The following is a 23868-nucleotide window of genomic DNA, read 5'->3' as shown; positions in this document are numbered from 1 at the left end:
CCGATGGGAGAAAATAGAGCGGAAGAAAATACATATAATAATTCCATTTCCATTGAATTTGACGCACCCGAAACAGATCCTTCAGTGGCTCAAACCATAAGTGTTCTAGACTTGTATGCGACCACAAAACTTCCTTTATTAGTAATAAGGAAAACTAAAACTTCATCGAGTAATGAAACATCGGGGGAACTGGTTTTATCCGAAGTTGATTCCCGCCTCGCTGAACCTATGTGGGAAACTGTGGTGACGCGACCAGTGAAATTCAATCCAGACCACACCTCAAGACCAGTTAATATCAATTCACACCAGTCCACGGGATCAATGAAATTCAGTTCAGACCATACCTCGGGACCTGCCAGTCCTCCTAGTGTGGTTCAGAAGCTGGTGTACGTACTTGATAATTATGACCAGATACCATCTCCGATCGGCGCCCAGGTTGGTGTCCACAACCATGGTCCTGTCTGGATTCACTTATGATGAAGTACTGCACGGTTGAGGTCCACCATTTGCAACAAATCTTTACAGAGGTTCACATGAAAGCACAACCGCTCCGTATATCCAACCCGTTTCATTTCGTCACAAGAATCATGGTACTACCTGGAAATCCCTTTTTTTAGTTACTGCCCCTCTTTGAGCAGTAATTATTATTTTTGGAAAATCACTTTTCGAAAAAAACACACTTTTTTCGGAAAGTCACTTCTGTTCTCAATAAAATCACCTTGCAACCACGGAATCTCCCATTTGTTTAATAGGATATTTTTCAGGATGTATTTTTTGCCGCACGTTTTTATCCCCATTGAATTTATAAATACACGGAACTGCACTCTCTACTTACTCAGGATCAACGTTCTACTGCTCATATCGTCATGGAATTGGCATCTATCTACTGCGGCACTTTATTTTACCGTCACTTAATAGATTTTTTACAGAAAGCTCACCGTTATATAGTTAATGTGTGCATTTATCCAGGCTACGACACTTTTTTATCACCATTAATCGATTTGAACAACTTGCTGCATGTTTTTAATGCCAATGGGCCCATTTTCTCAACAATGGCCCATTTCCGTACCTTTTTGACATAGGCCTATGAGTACACTCAGGCAAAGTATGAGTCATAAGTTATCCAAATTGCAACACCCTCAGAGAACGAGCGTCAAGCAAACGTAGCACCGGTAAGCCGTTTGGCCGAGTCATGACCAGCGCCAGGGTGAAAAGTGCACCGTAATTTGGACAAAGTCTTGATCATTTCTCTGACTCTACTGCTGCACTTTCACGCTGCCAGTGGATCGCTTTCCACGCACAACTGACAATTTATCATCAATGGCTGGACATATTCAAGCTTCTGCACAAGTCCAACACTATCGCGGGGATTTAATTAACTTTCAGGAATGCCCATCTTCACACTCATAAAAACCAAATATTGACACACAATTTTACTTGCAGCACGCGTAAAGAGCGGACGTAGCACTGATATACCCTTTTCCGGGCCTAAGTGGATCTGGATGACCCAAACAAGTGCAAATGTGTATTATTATTTCTGAAAATGTATCATTCATTTACTTTGAGGCCACTCCCCGAAGTACACGAATTATTCCTTTCATTTACTTACAGCACAATATATTAATTAATGTCGCAATGATTTTATGAAGCTAACACCTTATACCTTCCGTAGCGTGTTTCCATGGATAGAACCCTTATTTTGGCGTTAAAAATCAAGTTTTAATTAAGTTTGTCCACCGTCAGGCATAAAATAGGAGCCAGGCATTAAATATTCTACTACATTATACTACCGACCGAATTTTTCCTTACTATCTAATGTATATGTAGAAATTTCTGAGGCTATTTTTCACGGCATATATTTGTTTTGTTTTTATATTTCGAATCACAATTCAAAATTTTAAAATTCACGACACAAGTTCTTCATTATGCTTGTACCAAATTTGCACAGTATAAATTATCACTTTTCGGAGATATTTTTTATGCAGGCGTGAACCTGTCGTATAAAATTCCAACGTGACATGGCTATTAAAATTATTGGAATCATATTTCTTTATAAATTGTTTAGTAAGTAAAAAACGAGCAGATTTTTAAATTCAATTGTCTCTGATTTCCTTACAAAGTACTTATGAATTATTTCTAAATATGTTGAATATTTGCAGAGGCCTTTTCGTAAAACTCCAACCTGAAATTGTTCCCCAATTTTCTAAGATGGTGGCCAGTGTCCCCGAGGCATCCCTGCAAACCCTGACCTACTACACCACCCTGACCCACCTGAGCACCGTCTCCCCTGGTGATGGTGACCTGCTCGGTGCAACTCCCCTCGTGGTCACCAGCAGGGAAACCATCAGTCGTTTGGTTACATCCAGCGTACCATTCTCCGGCAACTTCATTGAGATGACTCAGGTAGGTGTTATTCATCATGTTGAGTGGTGGTCAGTGTGTTCTAAGTTTACAGAAATGCAGTGGTTTTTATGAATGCAGTCAGTCTGTGATTTTTTTATGTTAGATTTGGAGGCGATGGTTAATTAAGCGGTGAATTATGATTTGCCTAAAACGGTGCAGTTGGTTATGCATGAGTTTTGTTGTTTGAAGATTCAATTAATTTAGATTGAATGATTAAAATATTAAAAGTGTATTTTTACTGTTTTTGTATTCATTTAATACGCGATCCGACACTAAAGGTCTACATATAATAAATTCATAATGAATACCTGAACGTATTTTGAATGAACGAATTTTGCAAGATCAGTATATGTTCTAATTTTCTTTTTGTTATCAGGTTGTTTTGAATACAGAGACGTACCTCACAACCCAGACCTTCACCAGAACTCTGGAAGGAGAAACAACCGCTACCACCTCAACAGAGGTCCTCACGCAAGTCATTATCACTGAAGAACCAAGTGTGACGCGCCAGTCGGTGACTTCCGCCCCGTCAGTTTCTCCTATGGTAGTAACTAAAACTTACCTGACCACTTTTACCTACTACCATACGGAAGTGTCCAGTGATGTTACAAATGTGCAAACCGACACGGTGGTGTCATCGGAGGTGGTTACGGAGACCATGTTCGTGACTCCCGAGCCCGTTTTACACGGTTCTGAGATAACAAAGACTCCTGCTCCGTCACTTGAGTTGGAGTCTGATGACATAGTGTATGCAACCAGAACATTCTTTACTACTTCCACCCACTTAACAACCCTCTTAGAGGGTGGATCCACTGTGACTACTTCAAGTGTTACTGTGCAGAGCAGAATCGTCACTGAAACCATACCAGCTTCTAACTTGATAGGTCTAGGCGGTGGTGAGGTCATGATGCCAACAAAGATAATTGAGGACGTTCCTCGAACGGAGGTGTACATGCCCCTCGGAAATGATGTTTTTAAGCAGCTAAGAACATTTTTTGCAACGTACACGCATTACACGACCCTTGCTGATGGGTCAGTTAATTCCCGAGAAGTCACGAAAACGAAAGTACTATCCAGTATCATCACTACTACCGAAGTACCCCAGTCCTTGATTGTGAAATCTACAGCTTTGGTTGATACCGCTGATGTCGAGGAGGATTCTACTGGAACAATCGTTCCGACTTCCATCACCACTGCCTTGCTTAGCTCATCTGGTGCCCAGCGTCCTTCAATTTCACCGTCGTTGGATTCTTCTATTTCTGCATTCCCAAAAGAAACAGCTGGAAAGCCTGGCCGCACTTCAACTCGGGGAGGGCAAGGAAGACCATCTCAGTCGGGTTCGAGGTCGAGCATAAAACCAACCAGCACTGCCGGGCTTAGTCCGTCTCAGTTATCTGCTTTAAAAGCCTCCATTGTGACATCGCAACGCTCCCCCGGGGCTTCCGTTGTTCAGCTGGATCCCTCTGAATTGTTCTCGCTACACGAATCTTCAGATACTTCGATTGCCCCGGAGGCCACAGCTCTATTGGACAGTGAAAATGAATCTAGCACAAAAATAGTCAGTGATTCTACGACTTTAGCAACGGTACAGCAATCATCTTCCGGTGAAATTGACGACTTGTCCTCTCACAATCTCATTAGCACTTCAGTTTTGAGTGTACCCACTGTCCTCCGAGGAGTTGACGGTGCATCAAGTACTGTTGATGCCGGAGGAACTGTGGCAGTGGTCGAACGAGATGGACAACGGACCGTTTTGCCAGCAGTTCCTTCAGTGCTCCGACTGAACACCCCATCGCAGGTAAACATTGCTGTTCCAGTTCCCTCGAATGATGCTAATGTTGCAGTAGCTGAAACAAATTCAAACAATGACGATGTCACGGGTATTTCAATTGGAAGCGGTGCTGCCTTTGGGTTGATGGTACCTGTCCTCTCTGCAATGGCTGGTATTATAAAGAACAACCTACCTGCCGCAGGCGTCGCCGCGATTGCCAAAAGTGATGAAGGTGGAGAGGTGTTAGATCTTCCTAGGAATACTCTGATACACATGCAAGAGCCTCATTTCATCCCAGTAGGGGGAGTCGCTGCGTCCATGAGTAGTTTGAGGAGGCAGTCAGTACAACCCACACAAGGCTTTATCCCTCTCAACAGATTTGATGGACAAGATGGTCGCAATCCTCATCAAGCTTCAGCTATACCCTTCCCAAGACCTATCAATGAGGTGGGTGGAAGTTCAAGGGGTGGCGTAATTAACTTCAATAGTCCAGAGAATGACTTCCATTTCCAGCAAATGGGTGGTTTCAAGCCGCCTTCTACAACTGAACGTGGATTTACTGCAATCTTTACAACTGGTTTGATACCAACCCATGTTTCAGTCATATCTGGAGTTGAAACGATTCTATTTGGTGACGGTTTGCCCAAACCTCTTCCACCACCGGGTCTGCCCGCACCTCCGGGTGGAGAATTTCAGTTAATTGAACCAAGCTTTGAAGAGTTTGCTGAGAGCAACCGAGTCCTTCAGCCAGTGTTACCAGATGCAAATTTCGTTCCTTTTGCCACAACTGAATTGCCAGCAGAGATAAACTTCAGAATTGATAGTTCTCCTAGTAGACGATTCCATAATGCCATTCCGACCAACACCAGACCAATTGCTGATGGAAAAGTTTTTATAGACACTCGCGCTAATGGGAAACCGAAGGGCTCTCTATTTTCCACTAAAGTGATTGAGGCTATCGCATTGGACAAAAGTTCGCAATTCCTGATGACACCTGAGATTCTTCTACACTCCACCGTTGGTGTGGGATCACCATTGGATCTATCTGATGATGGTCCCTTGGTTGTGGACAACAAAAGGACCACTGTAGTTGATGGGGTTTCAACCGTAATGTCGGGTGCTACCACCATATTTGGAACATTATTTAGCCGACCTTTAGCCACAAATACTCCGCTTGGCGGAAAAATGACATCCATCATTTCTGGGAGAGACGGTGAGGTAACAAAACTGATTTCAAGAGTTAATACGATGGTCAAAACAGTCACACATACGGTTACTGATGTGAGAACCGTCGAAGGGGTCCGTAGTACGTTCACAGAAATCATCGAAAAAACTTTACCTCCTGTGACTATCGTATCAACGGTAGTCGGCACTTCAACTGAGGTTAACACAGTAACGGTCACTTCGGATTCCTCGGAGATGACTTCAACGAGACTCAGTTCTTTGGCCGCGGTTTCAACCACAACAGATTCCATTCCGGACTTTGAACCGACTTCGGAATCTTCCGATGCGATGATGGCTGAAAAGAATCACTCACCGACAACTGATGCTAACGATGTTCCTTCATTCGTAGAACACGATACGCCGGAAGTTGAAAACCACAAAGAAGCAAGCTTGAGCTTGGCAGAAGAGAACGAAATCAGCAGATTTGTGGACAGTTCCAGCCCAGACCAGCAGGTTTCTGTTGGTGTACCGGCGATGCCAGTTTCAGAGTGCAAGCCCAGATGTTCGGACGTCAAGAATGAGGTCTGCAAGAAGTCAACAAACGAAACTTACGGGTGTCTCTGCAGGCCTGGATACAGTCGCTCGAACTCTCTTAACCCTTGCACCCGTGAGTTAATTCATTAAAATTGTAGCAATACTTATTTTTTATTAACTTTCATAGTATTCAACTAAATAAAATTTTAATTTTTGACACTGCTAATAGCAGAGCAGTAAAAAATTAATCTCTGTCAATGCCGTAGAATTCTGAATGAGATCAATACTTTAAAATTTAAAATTAAAATGCATCGTTGTTGGTATAGTCTATTCAGCTAAATGTCTACCATAAAGAAAAACCTTATTATTTCAAGAATCTCCTCATTTATTTTTTTTGTACCTGTAAATTTTTTGTACCATGTAAATTCGTTTCTACCTCCAGCATCGATAGCGTACAAGATGAGCGTGCTGCTGGACAGCATCAGTGAAGATCAACTTGTGTTTGACCCGATCCTGCATAACCTGACCCACCCCGTGACCCAGGATCTCGTCCAGATCACCACCCACGGCATCAACAAAGCGTTCCTCAGTTCCAACGTATCCAACCATGTCAACCAAGTCACAGTGCTCAAGTTTACTCCAGTGAAGTACGCAACGCTGCCTGTCCACGCACGGCTCGTGGTCAGTGGTCTAGATTTTACTCACTCGAATGGTTCATTTTGCCCTTACAAATGGTTCATTTTACCTATAGAAATGGTTCGTTTTACCTATGCAAAAGGTTCGTTTCACCTATAGAAATGGTTCATATTACCCTTACTAAGGATTGATTCATTTAACCATACAAAAGGCTCATTTTACCCAAAAAAAAAGGTTCATTTTACCCATACAAAAAATGTATTTTACCCAAAAAAAGGTTCATTTTACCCATATACAAAAGATTTATTTTACCCAAACAAATGCTTCATTTTACTCATACAAAAGGTTCTAAATCAATTTAAAAACTGCTTATGCATTTTTCAATATCTCCTAGAACCTCAACAAAATTGCATTTTGATTTTAAAAGGAGAATTTTTATACATGAAGGATCTACGCAAGCGAATGTTCTTTGCTTATGACCACTTGTCTTTTATCGCTCGACGACCCCTCGCTCCAGACGAATTGGTTCGTTAAAGCGAAGCATCGTTTTACTGCTACCCGAGCGAAATTCGGAGGCGTGTCAGCTTCTGATTTGAGTAATCAGATGCTGAGACGACTCTAAATTTCTATTGGGAATAATTATACAGTGCTACCTATGGTTAAGGCGTGGCAGCAACTGATTCTAGTAATCAGAGGTTGAAACGACTCTAAATTTTGATTCGGATTATATATGTATATATTGCTACCTATGCCTAATCTTACTAGATCCACCACAGGTCTTTTTACTTACAGCCACTATCCCAGTGTCTGCGAGGGTCGAGTGGGTAGATTTTATATAATTTGGGAAGCTTCCAGTAATCAGAAGCTGGGGTGAATCTAAATATTGACTGGGATATACATCGCTGCTTCTGGTTGCCAGGATGGAGGAGTGGTGGCGGAGATGAAGGTGGATGTGGGTGGTGAGGAGGTGATGACGGCTGGGGGAGTGGGTGCTGCCCTCAAGGTCCTGGAGCCCCTGGCACTCAAACGGGCGCTCACGGCGTCACTCAAGCGCTCCAACTACTCCTTAGGTGAGATAATTGAATAAATAAATAAATATCATGTATTATTTAGTGCATAAACTTTCGTCTTAAAATCATCTTATTATTGCAAACGCTAATTCATCTGGGCTTCTTTGAAGCACAACTGTTTTTTAATTCATCAAATCGACAAAATGATTGGTCCCACAGTCAAAATTTTATTTCAAAAGCAACTTAAGTGACTAGAACCCGACTCCTGAACCGGAGGCTATTTAAGCCTATTTAAATTTTATTACAAAATTTCTCATCAGTTAATAAAGCATTTGCACCGAATGGAGAGGGGGGGAAGCGTCCAATCCCAGAGCCCAGGTATAGGGTTATTTTACATTGCAGTAGGTTATCAAAATTACCTTCTCTTGTCACTTAACAATCGTCCTAAATTATCATCTACTTTCCCCTAATATATACAAACCTAGATCAACATAGAAATAAAGTCATCAACTACCTTTTCTGACCCCTACGCTTTCATCAAGTCCATCCCGCCCCCAGCAGGAGGTGCTGACAATGTGCTGCAACAGACGGTGGTGACGCCGGAAATATTGACATTATTTTTCCGTGGATAAATTCTTTTCCGTGTCACAAAATTGTACGTGAATGAAATCGTTTTCCGCTCCCCGATATTCCCCATTTATTAACCCCATGACACTGAACATTCCTCCCCCCATGACACTGAACATTTAATATTTCGAATATTTTTTAAAAATATTTGAATATTTGAATATTTCAAATATTTTTTTACAATATATGAATATTTCGAAAATTTTTTTTACATATATGAATATTTCGAATACATATTTTAAATATTTGAATATTTAATATTTGAACATTTCGATTTTTTTACATATTTGAATATTTCGAATAGTTTTTTAGATATTTGAATATTTAATATTTTTCAATACATGAATATTTCGCCCACGCCCCAGGTGGCACCGCGGTGCACGCCAGCCCCTACGCTGCGGTGCTCGCGTCCACGGACTACGACGAGTGCGCGGGCGGCGACCACGACTGCCACGTCAACGCCCTGTGCGTCAACATGGCGGGCGGCTTCACGTGTGTCTGTTCTGACTCATTTGTGGACGTGGGGGACGCGCCGGGACGCCAGTGTGTCGGTGAGTCAAGATGTGTCGGTGAGTTAAGATGTGACAGTTCTGACTCTTTTGTGGACGCCAATGTGTCCGCTCAATTCCAGATTAATTTTCCATGACAACCTAATTTTTCGTGTTCAGAAATTGTATTCGAGGTAAAACAAAATCAATCGAGAAATGTTAAAAATAATCGACTGAACTTCTACGTCAACTCAAAATTTAATTTAATTCAGATACCACGTCCATAAAAAGTTTGTGAGCTTCACCTAAATCAAATTCAAGTTCTTATCCCGAAGTAAATTAAATGTTTGTCTCCAGATAAATTTTGGTGTTAACTTCGGTTAATTTCTGGCACAAATTAAAATTATTACTGACGAAAACCAAAAGTCGTATGGGCCCTAAAATTAAGCCAATTTCGGCCGCCAAGTCCGTCCGTACAAAACCAGCCATAAAATAATTAGGCTTTTGTTATGTGATATTAAAGAATAATAATGAAAATAACCAGGTGGACATTTCGTGGTTTCAGCGAGGAAAGTAGTCTGACTTTTTACTAAGTAATATTTATATATAATACTGAAATTAACCGGGCATATCTTCGGAAATATTTATTTATAATAATAAAAATAATCAGATTTACATACTTTTTGTAGTGTTAACAAGGATAAATCAGGCATATATTGCGTAAAATTAGAAATAAATGTGATGTAATTTTTAATAAATATTATTAATATATAATTATTTGATTACTTCACTGATTAATTGACTGATTACTTCACTGATTACTTGTATAATTACTTGACTGATTAGTTGCTGATTACCGCCCGCCCTCCGCAGAGCGCACGCAGCAGTGCGCTCACTGCAGCTACCGCGGCGAGTGTCAGCGTGATGACGGCGGCGAGCTGACGTGCGAGTGTCAGCCCTGGTTCAGCGGTGCCACATGCAGCATCAACCTCAGGGGTGAGTGTCAGCCCTGGTTCAGAGGTGCCACATGCAGCATCAACCTCAGGGGTGAGTGTCAGCCCTGGTTCACATACTCATCCACGCGACAACATTTCTTCTCGCTTCGAGTCACCGACATGTGGAACAGCCTCCCTGATTACATCGTTGGCGCTCCGAGTATGAACGCGTTCAAGAACAGAATAGATAAAGCTATGGAGAAATATATGTTCAGACTTGAAATGCCTAGCACCATGTCGAACCTGGTGGAAGTCTAGTAGCTATTTCAAACTATCGTCAGTCCTAAAAAAATCCGGTCAAATAACACGATTTTAGATCTTCGGTGAACAAGTCACGAAAAGTACAAGAATCGGCGACAGGCCACATCAGGCCTATTCTTCAGCGCCGACATAACTACGTTATGCTGTGCATAACAGTTTCTTCTCAAGTAGTAAAAGAAGTCGTTCTGGCAACTCTTATTGTGTTGCCACAAGCTGTTTTATTTACGATATTCTACTCCATTCCAATCAACGGGACGTCAGTGTCATCATATGTGCCTGGTTGGATTTTTTTACCATGACGAATACTTAGTTCAACCATGTCATCTCCTCTTCCCTCATGATTTTCATCTACATTAACTAATTATTTCCTTCAACGCCAACAACGTTGAAATAACGTTTAATATGCGTCGTTGATTCAACATCATACGTCTGGTGGGTGTGTTGTAGGGACCTGGTGGTATGATATTAACGGGAAAACTTTGGTTACTTTGTCAGTTTACACAGCGTTATTATTACGGGTTTTTACGGTTGTTCCTTATGGTCATTAACTTTGGTTGTTTGCAGTGCTGCTGGTTGCTGTGGTGAGCTGTGCTGCTGCTGCGGTGCTGCTGCTGCTGCTGTGTTGCTGCTTCTGCAGCCTCAGCAGACGAAGGAACAGACGAGAGGCGGCAGCAAACCAGGTATAAAAAATCAATTTGTTTTGATAATAATTTTTTTATTTGTTCATTTTTCTGATAATTGATAATAGTGAGAACTTTAGTCATGTAGTTCGCGTCAATGGCTTGCGTTTTAGCATGTATTATAAATGAGCAACACTCTACCCTTACTCTACCCTCGCTCCAAACTCACTCTACCCTCACTTTACCTTCACAATACCCTAACTCTACTCTCAATCTACTCTCACTCTACCCCCCACTCTACTCTCACTTTACCCTCACTCTACTCTCATTCTAACCTCACTCTACCCTCACTCTACCCTCACGTTACCCTCACTCTACCCTCACTCTACCCTCACTCTGCCCTCACTCTACCCTCACTCTACCCTCACGTTACCCGCACGTTACCCGTGCTCTACCCTCACTCTACCCTCACTCTACCCTCACTCTACCCTCACTCTACCCTCAATCTACCCTCACTCTACCCTCACTCTACCCTCAGCTCCTGACGTCATCGCTGGGCGCGTCCACGCTGGACCGCCGCGCGTTCACGCACGACGCCTCGAGCGACTCTAGCGATGCACGCGCCAGCACCCTGTACACCGTGCGTAAAATGTGCTCATATATGCGCAAAAAAGTATATTGGTATCAATATACCGTGAAAAATGTATTTGGTTATATTGATCAATAAAAATAATATGTTAGTATTTATTTAAGGAGAATTGACTAGATTTAAGGGTACACTTAATCTCCCCTAGGCTGGTCACGTGAACGCGGCGGCCGAGCTAGAGGAGGGAGATCGCCCCCCACACGCCCTCAGCCCCCGCGTGGTGGGTGCCCCCAACTTGCTTACGATTGCTTACGATTTGTTACGATTGGTTACGATTGGTTACGATTGGTTACGATTGGTTACGATTTGTTACGACTGGTTACGATTTGTTACGATTGGTTACGATTTGTTACGATTGTTACGATTTCTTACGATTTGTTACGATTGGTTACGATTGGTTACGATTGGTTACGATTTGTTACGATTGCTTACGATTTGTTACGATTGGTTACGATTTGTTACGATTGGTTACGATTTGTTACGATTGTTACGATTTCTTACGATTTGTTACGATTGGTTACGATTGGTTACGATTGGTTACGATTTGTTACGATTGCTTACGATTGCTTACGATTTGTTACGATTGCTTAGGATTTGTTACGATTGGTTACGATTTGTTACGATTGCTTACGATTTGTTACGATTGTTACGATTTCTTACGATTTGTTACGATTGGTTACGATTGGTTACGATTTATTACGATTTGTCACGATTGGTTACGATTGCTTACGATTTGTTACGATTGGTTACGATTGATTACGATTGGTCACGATTTGTTACGATTGATTACGATTTGTTACGATTGATTACGATTTGTTACGATCGGTTAAGATGCCTTGCATATTATTATATTTATGTAGTCCATGGAGTATATATGAAGTGAATGGTTATTACATATACTGCCTATACAATATATGAAGTATACGTATATGTATTATAAATATTGCGAGGTTTTTGTACAAAAGATTACATAATACATACTTTGTATTTAAATTTATTAAGCATACATGTAGGTGGCTCATAAAACTCTGAACTTTACTGTTTTTAGTTGCTGATCCCGCGGGTCAAAGGCCCCACCCAGAAGCGGGCCAGCGCCCAGGATGTTCCCGCTGACCCTGTCGTGCCCCAAGCGGCGCTGCTCGACATCCTCGAGGCCCCAGGTACTGGGACTGGGTCCAAGGGACCGGGACAGGGCCAAGGGACCGAGTCTGGGCCAAGGGACAGGGATTAGGCCAAGGGACCGAGACTGGGCCAAGGGGCCGGGACTGGGACCAAGGGACCGAGACTGGGCCCAAGAGACCGGGACTAGGTCCAAGAGACCGGGACTAGGTCCAAGAGACCGGGACTGGTCCAAGTGACCGGGACTGGTCCAAGAGACCGGGACTGGTCCAAGAGACCGGGACTGGGTCCAAGAGACCGGGACTTCTACCCTCACTCTACCCTCACTCTACCCTCACTCTACCCTCACTCTACCCTCACTCTACCCTCACTCTACCCTCACTCTACCCTCAGCTCCTGACGTCATCGCTGGGCGCGTCCACGCTGGACCGCCGCGCGTTCACGCACGACGCCTCGAGCGACTCTAGCGATGCACGCGCCAGCACCCTGTACACCGTGCGTAAAATGTGCTCATATATGCGCAAAAAAGTATATTGGTATCAATATACCGTGAAAAATGTATTTGGTTATATTGATCAATAAAAATAATATGTTAGTATTTATTTAAGGAGAATTGACTAGATTTAAGGGTACACTTAATCTCCCCTAGGCTGGTCACGTGAACGCGGCGGCCGAGCTAGAGGAGGGAGATCGCCCCCCACACGCCCTCAGCCCCCGCGTGGTGGGTGCCCCCAACTTGCTTACGATTGCTTACGATTTGTTACGATTGGTTACGATTGGTTACGATTGGTTACGATTGGTTACGATTTGTTACGACTGGTTACGATTTGTTACGATTGGTTACGATTTGTTACGATTGTTACGATTTCTTACGATTTGTTACGATTGGTTACGATTGGTTACGATTGGTTACGATTTGTTACGATTGCTTACGATTGCTTACGATTTGTTACGATTGCTTAGGATTTGTTACGATTGGTTACGATTTGTTACGATTGCTTACGATTTCAAGAGACCGGGACTGGTCCAAGAGGCCGGGACTGGTCCAAGAGACCGGGACTGGGTCCAAGAGACCGGGACTGGGTCCAAGAGACCGGGACTGGGCCAAGAGATCGGGACTGGACTAAATTGACTAGGAATGGCCCCAAGAGACCGGGACTGGGCCAAGGGATCGGGACTGGACTAAATTGACTAGGAATGGCCCCAAGGGACCGGGACTGGGTCCAAGTGACCGGGACTGGGTCCAAGAGACCGGGACTGGGCCAAGAGATCGGGACTGGACTAAATTGACTAGGAATGGCCCCAAGGGACCGGGACAGGGCCAAGAGACCGGGACTGGGCCAAGGGATCGGCACTGGGCCCAATTGACTGGGAATGGCCCCAAGAGACCGGGACTGGGCCCAATTGACTGGGAATGGGCCCAAGGTATCGGACGCGAAGTTTTGTTCAGGATTTAATTGCGTGGGGTTTATGAGATCAATGTTCTTAGCAACGGGATATATTATACAGCAACATAGTTCTACAGTGTTATCAGTATAGGCTAAATAACGCAATTTATATATAGTCATTATTTTTGTATTTTATAATTCATGCTATGCAATTCTAGCATTAAATGGTACAAATATTAGAAATACAATTCATTAACCTATGATAGTAATTATAATCAATGATCGTAATTATGACAGCCAATTAATATTACTCGCGTATCAATTGACCTATGACTATTTTATTATTATATAATATTTTATATTAGATATTTTATTAGATATTTTTCGTGTCCATTCATTAATGGCTGTAGCCATTCTATTATAATAATTATAGTTATTATAAATCGGTGCCATATTAATAATTGATCTGTACAATGATTTTATTGTAAAACAAACGAACTTTCTGTCGAAAAAGTAATGAAACTATGTCTATATTTGCTAGAAATTACGTTTTTATATTAGAAATTATGTCTAAATTTGCTAAAAATTATTATTTGTTTTTTCATTAAAAATTATGTGTTAATTTGCTGGAAATAAATCTTTTTACATTAGAAATTATGTTTAAATTTGCTGAAAATTAATTTGGTTACATTAGAAATTAGGTCAAATTTGCTAATTTTTTTTACATTAGAAATTACGAATTTGCTAGAAATTATCTTTTTACATTAGAAATTACGTCTAAATTTGCTAGAAATTATCTTTTTACATTAGAAATTACGTCTAAATTTGCCAGAAATTAATTTTTTACATTATGTTGTTCGTATAACAGATCGAGCGCGTATAACAACAACCAGCGTCACCAACCACCAAGTTCCAACTCCTACAGGTACCATCAGGAGAGGTGAGTGCAGTTATTGAAGGTTAATTAGGTTATTTTTAATCTCACAGTTGTAAATAACCTATTACACTCAATATGAATAAATTTACACTCAAAATAACCTATTACACTCAATATGAATAAATTTACACTCAAAATAACCTATTACACTCAATATGAATAAATTTACAATAAAAATTACCTATTACTCTCAATATAAATAAAATTACACTCAAAATAACCTATTACACTCAATATGAATAAAATTACACTCAAAATAACCTATTACACTCAATATGAATAAAATTACACTCAAAATAACCTATTGCACTCAATATGAATAAATTTACACTCAAAATAACCTATTGCACTCAATATGAATAAATTTACACTCAAAATAACCAATTACACTCACAGAAATAACAATGGCACTTTGTCTCACTCACTTCTAACACTATGGACATGCAAAAGTTTTTAGGCACCAAAAAAGTACCTGACTTGCACACGCAAATGTTCAAACACGCAAATATCTGCAATTTCACACACAAAATTGTCAGTATTCGCACATATCAGTGTCACTCATATCATCTTTAGATTTTTGAACTTTAAAAATTTAAAAGAAGTTGTAAATTCTTTCGTGGAATTTTGTGCAGAATCGTTTCCGATCAAATATTCATGCTCAATAAACTTGAACAATATAATTTTCATCGAACTGTAATTACAACTTCTGAAGGTTTCGATCATTATCCTGTGAAGGATACTTTCCGCTAATATTTCCTAATTTTTAGTCGCTCTGGATTACTTTTATATTGAAAATAAAGACTATAGACCTTGAGAGAAACTTGAAAGAATCTCAATCTATTGTTCTTTGAGCATCATATTTCTATAGTGTATTTTTTATATTGCATATTGAATTATTGATACAATATCCCATTTTTATATAAGATTTTATATATGAATATTAAACTCAAAATTGCACATTGCATTTGAATGCATAACTTTAAATTAGTGTACTTAAAGGAGGCGTAAAACAAAGCTGATCTCACTGTATAAAAATACATTTTTCGTCTCTGTATTGTGACGTAACCATACACTGTGTAACACCTCACCTACACTGAGAGAAATGGGTGAGTCTGGATGACCCACTTTGATGAGTCAACCGCGTCCAAAAATTCATGCACTTTTTTGATTCACTTGCCCCCTTTTTGGGTCAAATAGTCCTATTACTGGCCCTTTAAGTTTCAAGCATGACTCATTTGTGGCGTTAAATCGCTCCGATGCACAGATGCTAACTAACTACGTATCCATGCTACGGGTGGCGTCATAAGTGATTTGACGTCACAAGTGAGTCATGCCTGTAATTTAATGGGTCAGGATGACCAAAATGAGGCAAGTGAGTCGAAAAAGTGCATTGATATTCGGACGCGGTTGACTCGTCAAAGTGGGTCATCCAGACCCACCTATTTCTCTCAGTGATACCCGGCATATGCTGTGCACTTATTTTGTCGTTTAGCACTATTACGTTTTTCGTTGTGTTGTGCTTGTACGATACGTCAGTACGTTATAAGCGACTACCTTATTACCGACGTTAATTACCTCGTTATTTGTTATATGCACCCCCACTGTAGTTTTAAAACATCCAGGCAAATGACGTTGAAATAACATTGATTTAACGTTCATATATAGTTGTTTTAACGTTGTTTTAACGTTGTTTTAACGTGGTTCTAACGTTGATTTAACGTTGTTTTAACGAAGTTTTAATTCGTTTTATCGTTGATATAAGAAAGTTTTAACGTTGATTTAACTTTGATTTATCGTTGTTTTAAAATTGATTTAACATTGGATTAACGTTGATTTAACTTTGTTTTTACGTCGTTTTCACGTTGATTTAACATTGTTTTAACGTTATTGATTGATTGATTTAACGTTGTAACGTAACATTAATTTATCCTTGTTTTAACGTTGATTTGACGTTGTTTGAATGTTGTTGTAACGACATAAGCTCGGTCTAGACACTGTATAACGTCTATATCGACGTGTAAAGAAGCACTCACTCTACACAAGACGCACTAACGTCTGCCTGTAAATATTTGACGTAAATGACGTCCTCTCAGAACCGTGAGCGCCTTACGTTCCTGCGACGAGACGACCGTACGTCCGTCCGTACGTTGCATCTCCAGGCCCCTGTCATCTCAGGTGACGTATAAAGTGACGTACATAGTGATGTACGTTGTGCTATGTACATTACATAGTGACGTCCGTAGTGTGACATACGTTGTGATATAAGCTCGTCTATTACGACTGCTAACTGAAGGTATTAGTTCAACGGGTCAGAGTTCTTTGAAGTGGTCTTAGACAGTCAAGACTGAAGATTGTCCACAGTCTTGACTTGAGAATGTCCACAGTCTTGACTTGAGATTGTGCACAGTCTTAACTTGAGATTGTCCACAGTCAAGGAAACTGAAAGACGGAGTGAGCTAAGGATACTATATCTATATTACGGAACACGTGACAAATCGGGGTGACTATATTGGCTAGGCTTTTGCTCCAGCCAGCAAACGTGTTGCAAGAGCGCCTGGGTAGTATTTTTTTCACTATATTCGACTGTATCGGTGATGAAGACTGACTGACTATCGACTATATGCGAGACTGACTATCGGTGCTAAAGACTGACTGACTATCGACTATATACGAGACTGACTATCGGTGCTAAAGACTGACTGACTATCGACTATATACGAGACTGACTATCGGTGCTAAAGACTGACTGACTATCGACTATATGCGAGACTGGCTATCGGTGATGAAGACTGACTGACTATCGACTATATACGAGACTGACTATCGGTGCTAAAGACTGACTGACTATCGACTATATACGAGACTGACTATTGGTGCTGAAGACTGACTGACTATCGACTATATACGAGACTGACTATTGGTGCTGAAGACTGACTGACTATCGACTATATACGAGACTGACTATCGGTGCTGAAGGCACGGTAGATAACCGCAAGTGTGATGTCACTGATGGTGACGTACACAATCAATGTAGCAGCTGAGAGAGATGATGTAATTATGTTTTTCAGTATCTGACAGTGATGTACCTAGCGACGTACACAGCGACACATGCACTGCACGCACGGCACTATAGCTTCACAAAATCCTACAAATAACTCCATGATAGAACAAATAAAAATTTTTACCAGTATAATGAATTACATACTTCACAATAATTTGCATTAAACAGTGCTCATCCGTGTATTTATTCGACCAGTTCCAACGAAGTTTACTAGCTTATAATTAATAATTAATTAATTAATAATTCATTAGTGTAGTTCATTTAAGCGTATTTTTTATTCATTTAGGGAATATTATTAACAGACTTTTATTTCCAGGGGGGCCAAACCATGGCAGAGCGGGACGGGGGGTCTACCTTAGTCTTCCCTCCCCACGAGCTCTACAGACCATCCCAGGTACTCAGTGTCTGCCCCCTACTGCCTGTCTGCCCCCTACTGCCTGTCTGCCCCCTACTGCCTGTCTGCCCCCTTCCCTTTACCCCCACTTTAAAGACTCATTGTTTATTATAAACACAAAAATATTCATTCATTGTTATGGGCCTAGTAATATCATAGTAATTGTCGACTCTTTTCCATAGAAATTTCTTTTGGGAAATTTTTACAGTTTCCTTTTATATTAATTATTTCATTTCAAATCATGTTGAAATGAAGTCATCTTAATTTGGCTTCTAATTTATACAAATTCACAATCTATATTTAATATATATTTTATTTTGAAATAATTATCTATTGTAACGCTGCAGTAATATGAAGTCGTTGAAAAACCAAAATAATGTAATGTATTACATTATTAATGCAACATTACATGTAATATACATTACATGTAATAACATTGCATTACAACATTACATGTAATAATGTAATGTTGCAAAACCATTATGTTGAAAATCAATTATGGTGAAAAACCATAATGTTGCAAAACCATTATGCATTTAGAAACCTCATTTCCCATGTAAACGTCCCTGCGTCTCACGCACCCCGTACGTCTTCAGGACGTTGACAGCTTCAGCGACGTCTCAGAGTCCACCGTACGTCCCTCCGTCTACCGCTGAGCTCCCGACGTACGAGCAACGTCGGGGTCTTAAGACGTCGAATGCTGGATATCGTTAAAAAACCTATTATATGATTAGACGTACCAAATTTAACGTCGCGGACATATATTCACAGCGTCTGGGAATGTTTAAAACAATGTAACGTAGGAACGTAAACTTATGACGTCATAGACGTTGAACGTTCTATTCCGTTAGCTTAACCTACAAAGGCGTGAAGAGTGAATATTGACGTAAATAAGCGTTAAAATGCAATATTAAACTTCTACTACTTATGACGCCAGGTTATAACCCTTAAAGTCCCCATTTAACCCGTCCCCTAAAGGCCCTAAAAGTCGCCCTAAAGACATTAAAACAAATTGATTAATTCAGCCAAATTTAAATCAGGGGATTGGCCGAGCGGTTAGCCAATCACGTGGCTGCTTTTGTTGATCATTTGAAATGATAAAACACGAATTGGTTATTAATATACCACCTGATGTTATATTTTTGCCTCAAATTACCTAATTTTACATTCTATTAGTGAAATTCAGAAAAATCCTCATATATATCTGGGATGAACAGTTTAGTGAAGTAATTCTTTTTAAATTAATATTATCACAAAATTATTTTTTAATATGAATAACTTTTTTATTTCGCGATAACTTTTCAAGTTAAAAAAAAAGTTTGTAGATCGATATTATTTATCATTGCCAAAACTTTAATCAAAAATGTAATATAATTCGCATAAATATGAGCAAATTTTAAAATTTGAATAAAACTTGAATGTAAGTTTAAATGGCAAGTGTAAATGATTAGTTTTTCTATGAATAAGTTTTATATATATGTAACTACGAAGTTTATCTATTGTTAGTACCGAACGAATAAGTTCTATGTCTTCTATTTACCATAATAATATACATTCTGACGATGCCATTGTTAGATTTACAGTCTAGTTGTAGGGTCTATACATTCTTATAGGTTATACACTTTTCATGTATAGGTTATGTGCATATACATTCGATATAGGTTGTGTGCGTATAGATCCTTATAGGCTATGTACATGAGCATTTCGTAATAAGATATTTCACTATAGATTCGGGGTTATAGATTATAGCCATAGGTCATCTGCAAACACATTAATAATATAGTAACACGATAAATATTGCCAAGCGATGGTAAATATATAATAACTACAATAGATAATAGATACAATATGAGCAATATAAGCAAAATAATTGGTTTAATTATTCGTGACACATTTTTTTGAAACTTAAATTTTTTCGGGAAAATCTGTATTAAAATTTGAATTTTTAATATTTTCGTTTAGGCCGCAAAATCCATTTCGAAGGTATTATGGTAGGGGAATGCTATTTGAGGTAGAGGAATATTTGTGGCAGAGGAATGTCATTTGGTTATTATTAACTGATGATGAAATGTAACTTTATAGGTAGTCCCGATCGTGGTCATGCTCCGTCCACCGTCAACTGAGCGGGCAAGCCGAGTTACAACTTATGTTGTAAGATTTTTACTACATATGTTATAGGAGTTTTACTACATATGTTGTAAGAGTTTTACTACGTATGTTGTAAGAGTTTTACTGCGTATGTTGTAGGAGTTTTACTACATATGTTGAAGGAGTTTTACTACTTATGTTGTAGGAGTTTTACTACATATGTTGTAAGAGTTTTACTACATATGTTGTAAGAGTTTTACTACGTATGTTGTAGGAGTTTTACTACATATGTTGTAGGAGTTTTATTACATATGTTGTAGGAGTTTTACTACATATGTTGTAGGAGTTTTACTACATATGTTGTAAGAGTTTTACTACGTATGTTGTAGGAGTTTTACTGCGTATGTTATAAGATTTTTACTACGTATGTTGTAGGAGTTTTACTACGTATGTTATAAGATTTTTACTACGTATGTTGTAGGAGTTTTACTGCGTATGTTATAAGATTTTTACTACGTATGTTGTAGGAGTTTTACTGCGTATGTTGTAGGAGTTATACTACATATGTTGTAGGAGTTTTACTACACATGTTGTAGGAGTTTTACTACATATGTTGTAGGGAGAAGTTCACTTGAAGTGCGTTGTTTTAACCCGTATTGTAGGAGTTGCTCAGTAGTTCGGTATGCATATAAGCTGTAAATGTAACACATACATGAGTAATAAAGTACTTAATAGATGTTGGTTTTATTAAACATGTGGCATGAGTGAAATGTTGCATGTAACATGCAGAGAAAAAACTGGTACTTTGTCAAAATAACGTTGCCCTGATTGTGCCCTTGTGTATGTCATACTGTGGGTAAAAAATATGTCACTAGTTTAAAGTTACTAGTTACTAGTTTTTACTAGTTACTAGTTTTTTTAAAGTTACTAGTTTGTGTTAAGACTGGGGAAATGACAGCGAAAAGAATGCCGGTACATGTTGCGCATGTTAATTTAATAATAATAATTATAATATTAGTAAGTGGGCGAAGCATCATAATTAAGATAAAAACCAAACATTGAATGCAATGGAAACACAGTGCCTCAAACATTGGAACATAAGTGATTTAAAGGCTTATGTGCAAATGCTTGATAACGAAATAAATTGACTCACAGGACCGAAGTCTAAGTTAATTTTTGCATTACTATAAGTAGAAGTAACAGCACAAATAGAAATCAAATGAGAAATAATAATGTAGAGCGATGACCTCAAAACACAATTTCGTTTAATTAAGTAGGCGTTACATTGCCTAGCTGCAGTAGCTATAGCTTAACATCACACGCATATGCCACAGGTTGTAAATTAATTACAAACTATGATATTAAGCTCTACCTGAGGATCGGGTTCTTCGTTGACTAAGGTAGTGAGGGATACGTAAGGCACATAAGTCCAGATAACGTATCTTGTATGCGAGGTGGTAATACAGAGTTGCAATACGAAGGAATAAGCTACGGCGTCGACCGTAAGGTCGGAGAACTCAACCGACACGCTACATCGCGGAGCGCTTATCAACTACTGAGGGGGCTTACTTAAGTTTGCTAGTCCTTTTATAAGCTTCCCTTCCGCCCACTACTGAGGTCTTGATCGCGTGATCTATCACGTGTCTATCAGATGTTGACTCGTCCTCAATCTCTATCAGGTCAAGTGAATTGACACCGGACACATAAATGTGAATGACACCGGACGCAAATAAAAATAATGATGATTATACATGAAGTACTTCACGTTTTGAATTCTAAAATATAATTTCATATTTCCTGGATCATGACGATTTCAACTCATCAAAAAACTTAATGTTCGACTGGACATCAAAACATTCGTAAAATTTTTTTACCCGAAATGTTTTCCGAATTCCGAAAACAGATAATTTTGATTTTACATAGAAATGAAGTAGCGTATAATCTCTGACGACCTACTCATAAATGGCTTGATCACTGATTAAAATACTTGGAAATTACACGAAATAAAATAATATATGGCTGATAAATAGTCGATGAAGATTGATTCATTTTCCATGAAGGTAAAAAATATTTCTTTGAGAACACTTAGAGCAATACCGTACATTTGCATAAGACTCCGTATCGCAGAAAGATAGTTAAAAGCTATAAGTCATACCCGTAGATTTAACACGTATTTAAATTAAAGTTTTTTGCAATGATAACTTTAGAATGAAATTTTAAAATATTTCAAAATTGCGTATTTTCACCGTTTCCGGGTAACAATTGTTTTGATTGCTGTTTGCTTTTGACATTTATTCAAAATAAATACGAATAAATTCCTTTATTATGAGGAGCCGGGAATAGGGAATGGGCACGTGGTTATAAATTACGTGTTAAATTGCATCTTTTCTGCACTATGGGAAAGTTTTTTTCAAAACTTCATGGCCACACCACTTCACGACATCACCACTTCATGACATCACCACTTCATGACATCACCACTTCATGACATCACCACTTCACGACATCACCACTTCANCCACTTCATGACATCACCACTTCATGACATCACCACTTCATGACATCACCACTTCATGACATCACCACTTCATGACATCACCACTTCATGACATCACCACTTCATCACATCGAAATCAGGCTGTGCAATATGTATAATAAATAGCACAACACTTCGCATTTCACAGCAGGACCGGAAGTGGTATTATAATAACATGTAAATCATCACAAACAAACAAGATTTTGACCAGTTGAGGAGAAGCTGCGTGTTCACCTTACTTCATTTTTGAGAAGAATTATTCCGGATATCCGAAAATCCGATTTCCGAAAATACCTCCGAGTAATTTCCGTGTGTCCTACAGATAAATCGAATTAAATTTAAACGTTAATTGAAATGTTCAATTATTGCCTAATCAAATTGCCGATATTACACAGGTAATAACATTTTTATTATTCTTGATTTCGTGAATGCTTTGCGTATAAATGAACGAGGATATACAATAAGAAAATTTAAAAAACTATAAAAATCGATAACCAGAATTCAACATAATTTTTCAAGCAGAAACGTCTTGTTTTCCACGAGGATTCATGTTAATTATATTTACATGCATTTGCGTGAATATATTTTAATAAAAACGTTATTATATTTATCGATAGCTAAGTTGTAGTTTCCATTATAGTTGTTATTATCTTCGTCGAGAAAAATAGTATTATTCGTTTAATGGGTGGTTCTATAGTTGAGGGCGGCCATTGATAAAATAAAGATAGATTGCACAATTTTTCTAATTTATTTTAGGGCTAAATAATTACGTAATTAGATTAATACTTTTCTTATCTATAATTCATATAACACGATCCAAAATTTTACATTTATCCAGACCAAACTAATAATTCGAGGAAGGCCGCAGACTGATTGTAAACGATGTCATCAAAATAAAATTTGAATGTCACCATTATTTCAAAAATTTTGAACCCATATACTGTAACTACGATGATCGTTAAATTTTTGAAACGTTACGGAAGCTGAAAGTTACGCCATATTCTACCACAGTAGACTTATGACTAAAAGTATTATGTCAACTTTCATGCATTGTACCTCTGGAATTATATTCCATTAATTTTCAAACTTAAATTGTAGTTTTTTCGCCTCATGTGAATAAAACCACCCTTAGACATAAATTTGATGGTTCACTTGAATAATTTTTTGAGCAAAAAGACAGTGAATTTATT

General features: G+C 39.1%; 1 protein-coding gene across 1 annotated transcript in view; it reads left to right on the top strand.

Moving 5' to 3' along the window:
* LOC108683320 (mucin-17) overlaps positions 1-19314 on the top strand; it is a 43983-nt gene extending 24669 nt beyond the window's left edge. Inside the window, exons 7-22 of the mRNA XM_047881692.1 lie at positions 2209-2403; positions 2780-6005; positions 6315-6553; positions 7428-7578; positions 8511-8696; positions 9507-9680; positions 10454-10569; positions 11048-11149; positions 11304-11375; positions 12204-12308; positions 12668-12769; positions 12924-13033; positions 14531-14602; positions 16693-16774; positions 17977-18054; positions 18651-19314. Of these exons, the coding sequence (XP_047737648.1) occupies positions 2209-2403; positions 2780-6005; positions 6315-6553; positions 7428-7578; positions 8511-8696; positions 9507-9680; positions 10454-10569; positions 11048-11149; positions 11304-11375; positions 12204-12308; positions 12668-12769; positions 12924-13033; positions 14531-14602; positions 16693-16774; positions 17977-18054; positions 18651-18710 (5070 nt within the window). The 3' untranslated portion in view covers positions 18711-19314. The remainder of the gene's footprint in view (positions 1-2208; positions 2404-2779; positions 6006-6314; positions 6554-7427; positions 7579-8510; positions 8697-9506; positions 9681-10453; positions 10570-11047; positions 11150-11303; positions 11376-12203; positions 12309-12667; positions 12770-12923; positions 13034-14530; positions 14603-16692; positions 16775-17976; positions 18055-18650) is intronic.
* Positions 19315-23868: the final 4554 nt, after the last annotated feature.

Source organism: Hyalella azteca, unplaced genomic scaffold (assembly GCF_000764305.2).
Source record: "Hyalella azteca isolate HAZT.00-mixed unplaced genomic scaffold, Hazt_2.0.2 contig8603, whole genome shotgun sequence".
NCBI lineage: Eukaryota > Metazoa > Arthropoda > Malacostraca > Amphipoda > Hyalellidae > Hyalella > Hyalella azteca.
The sequence above is the reverse complement of the archived record's forward strand: the minus strand, read 5'-3'. Positions and strand labels throughout refer to the sequence as shown.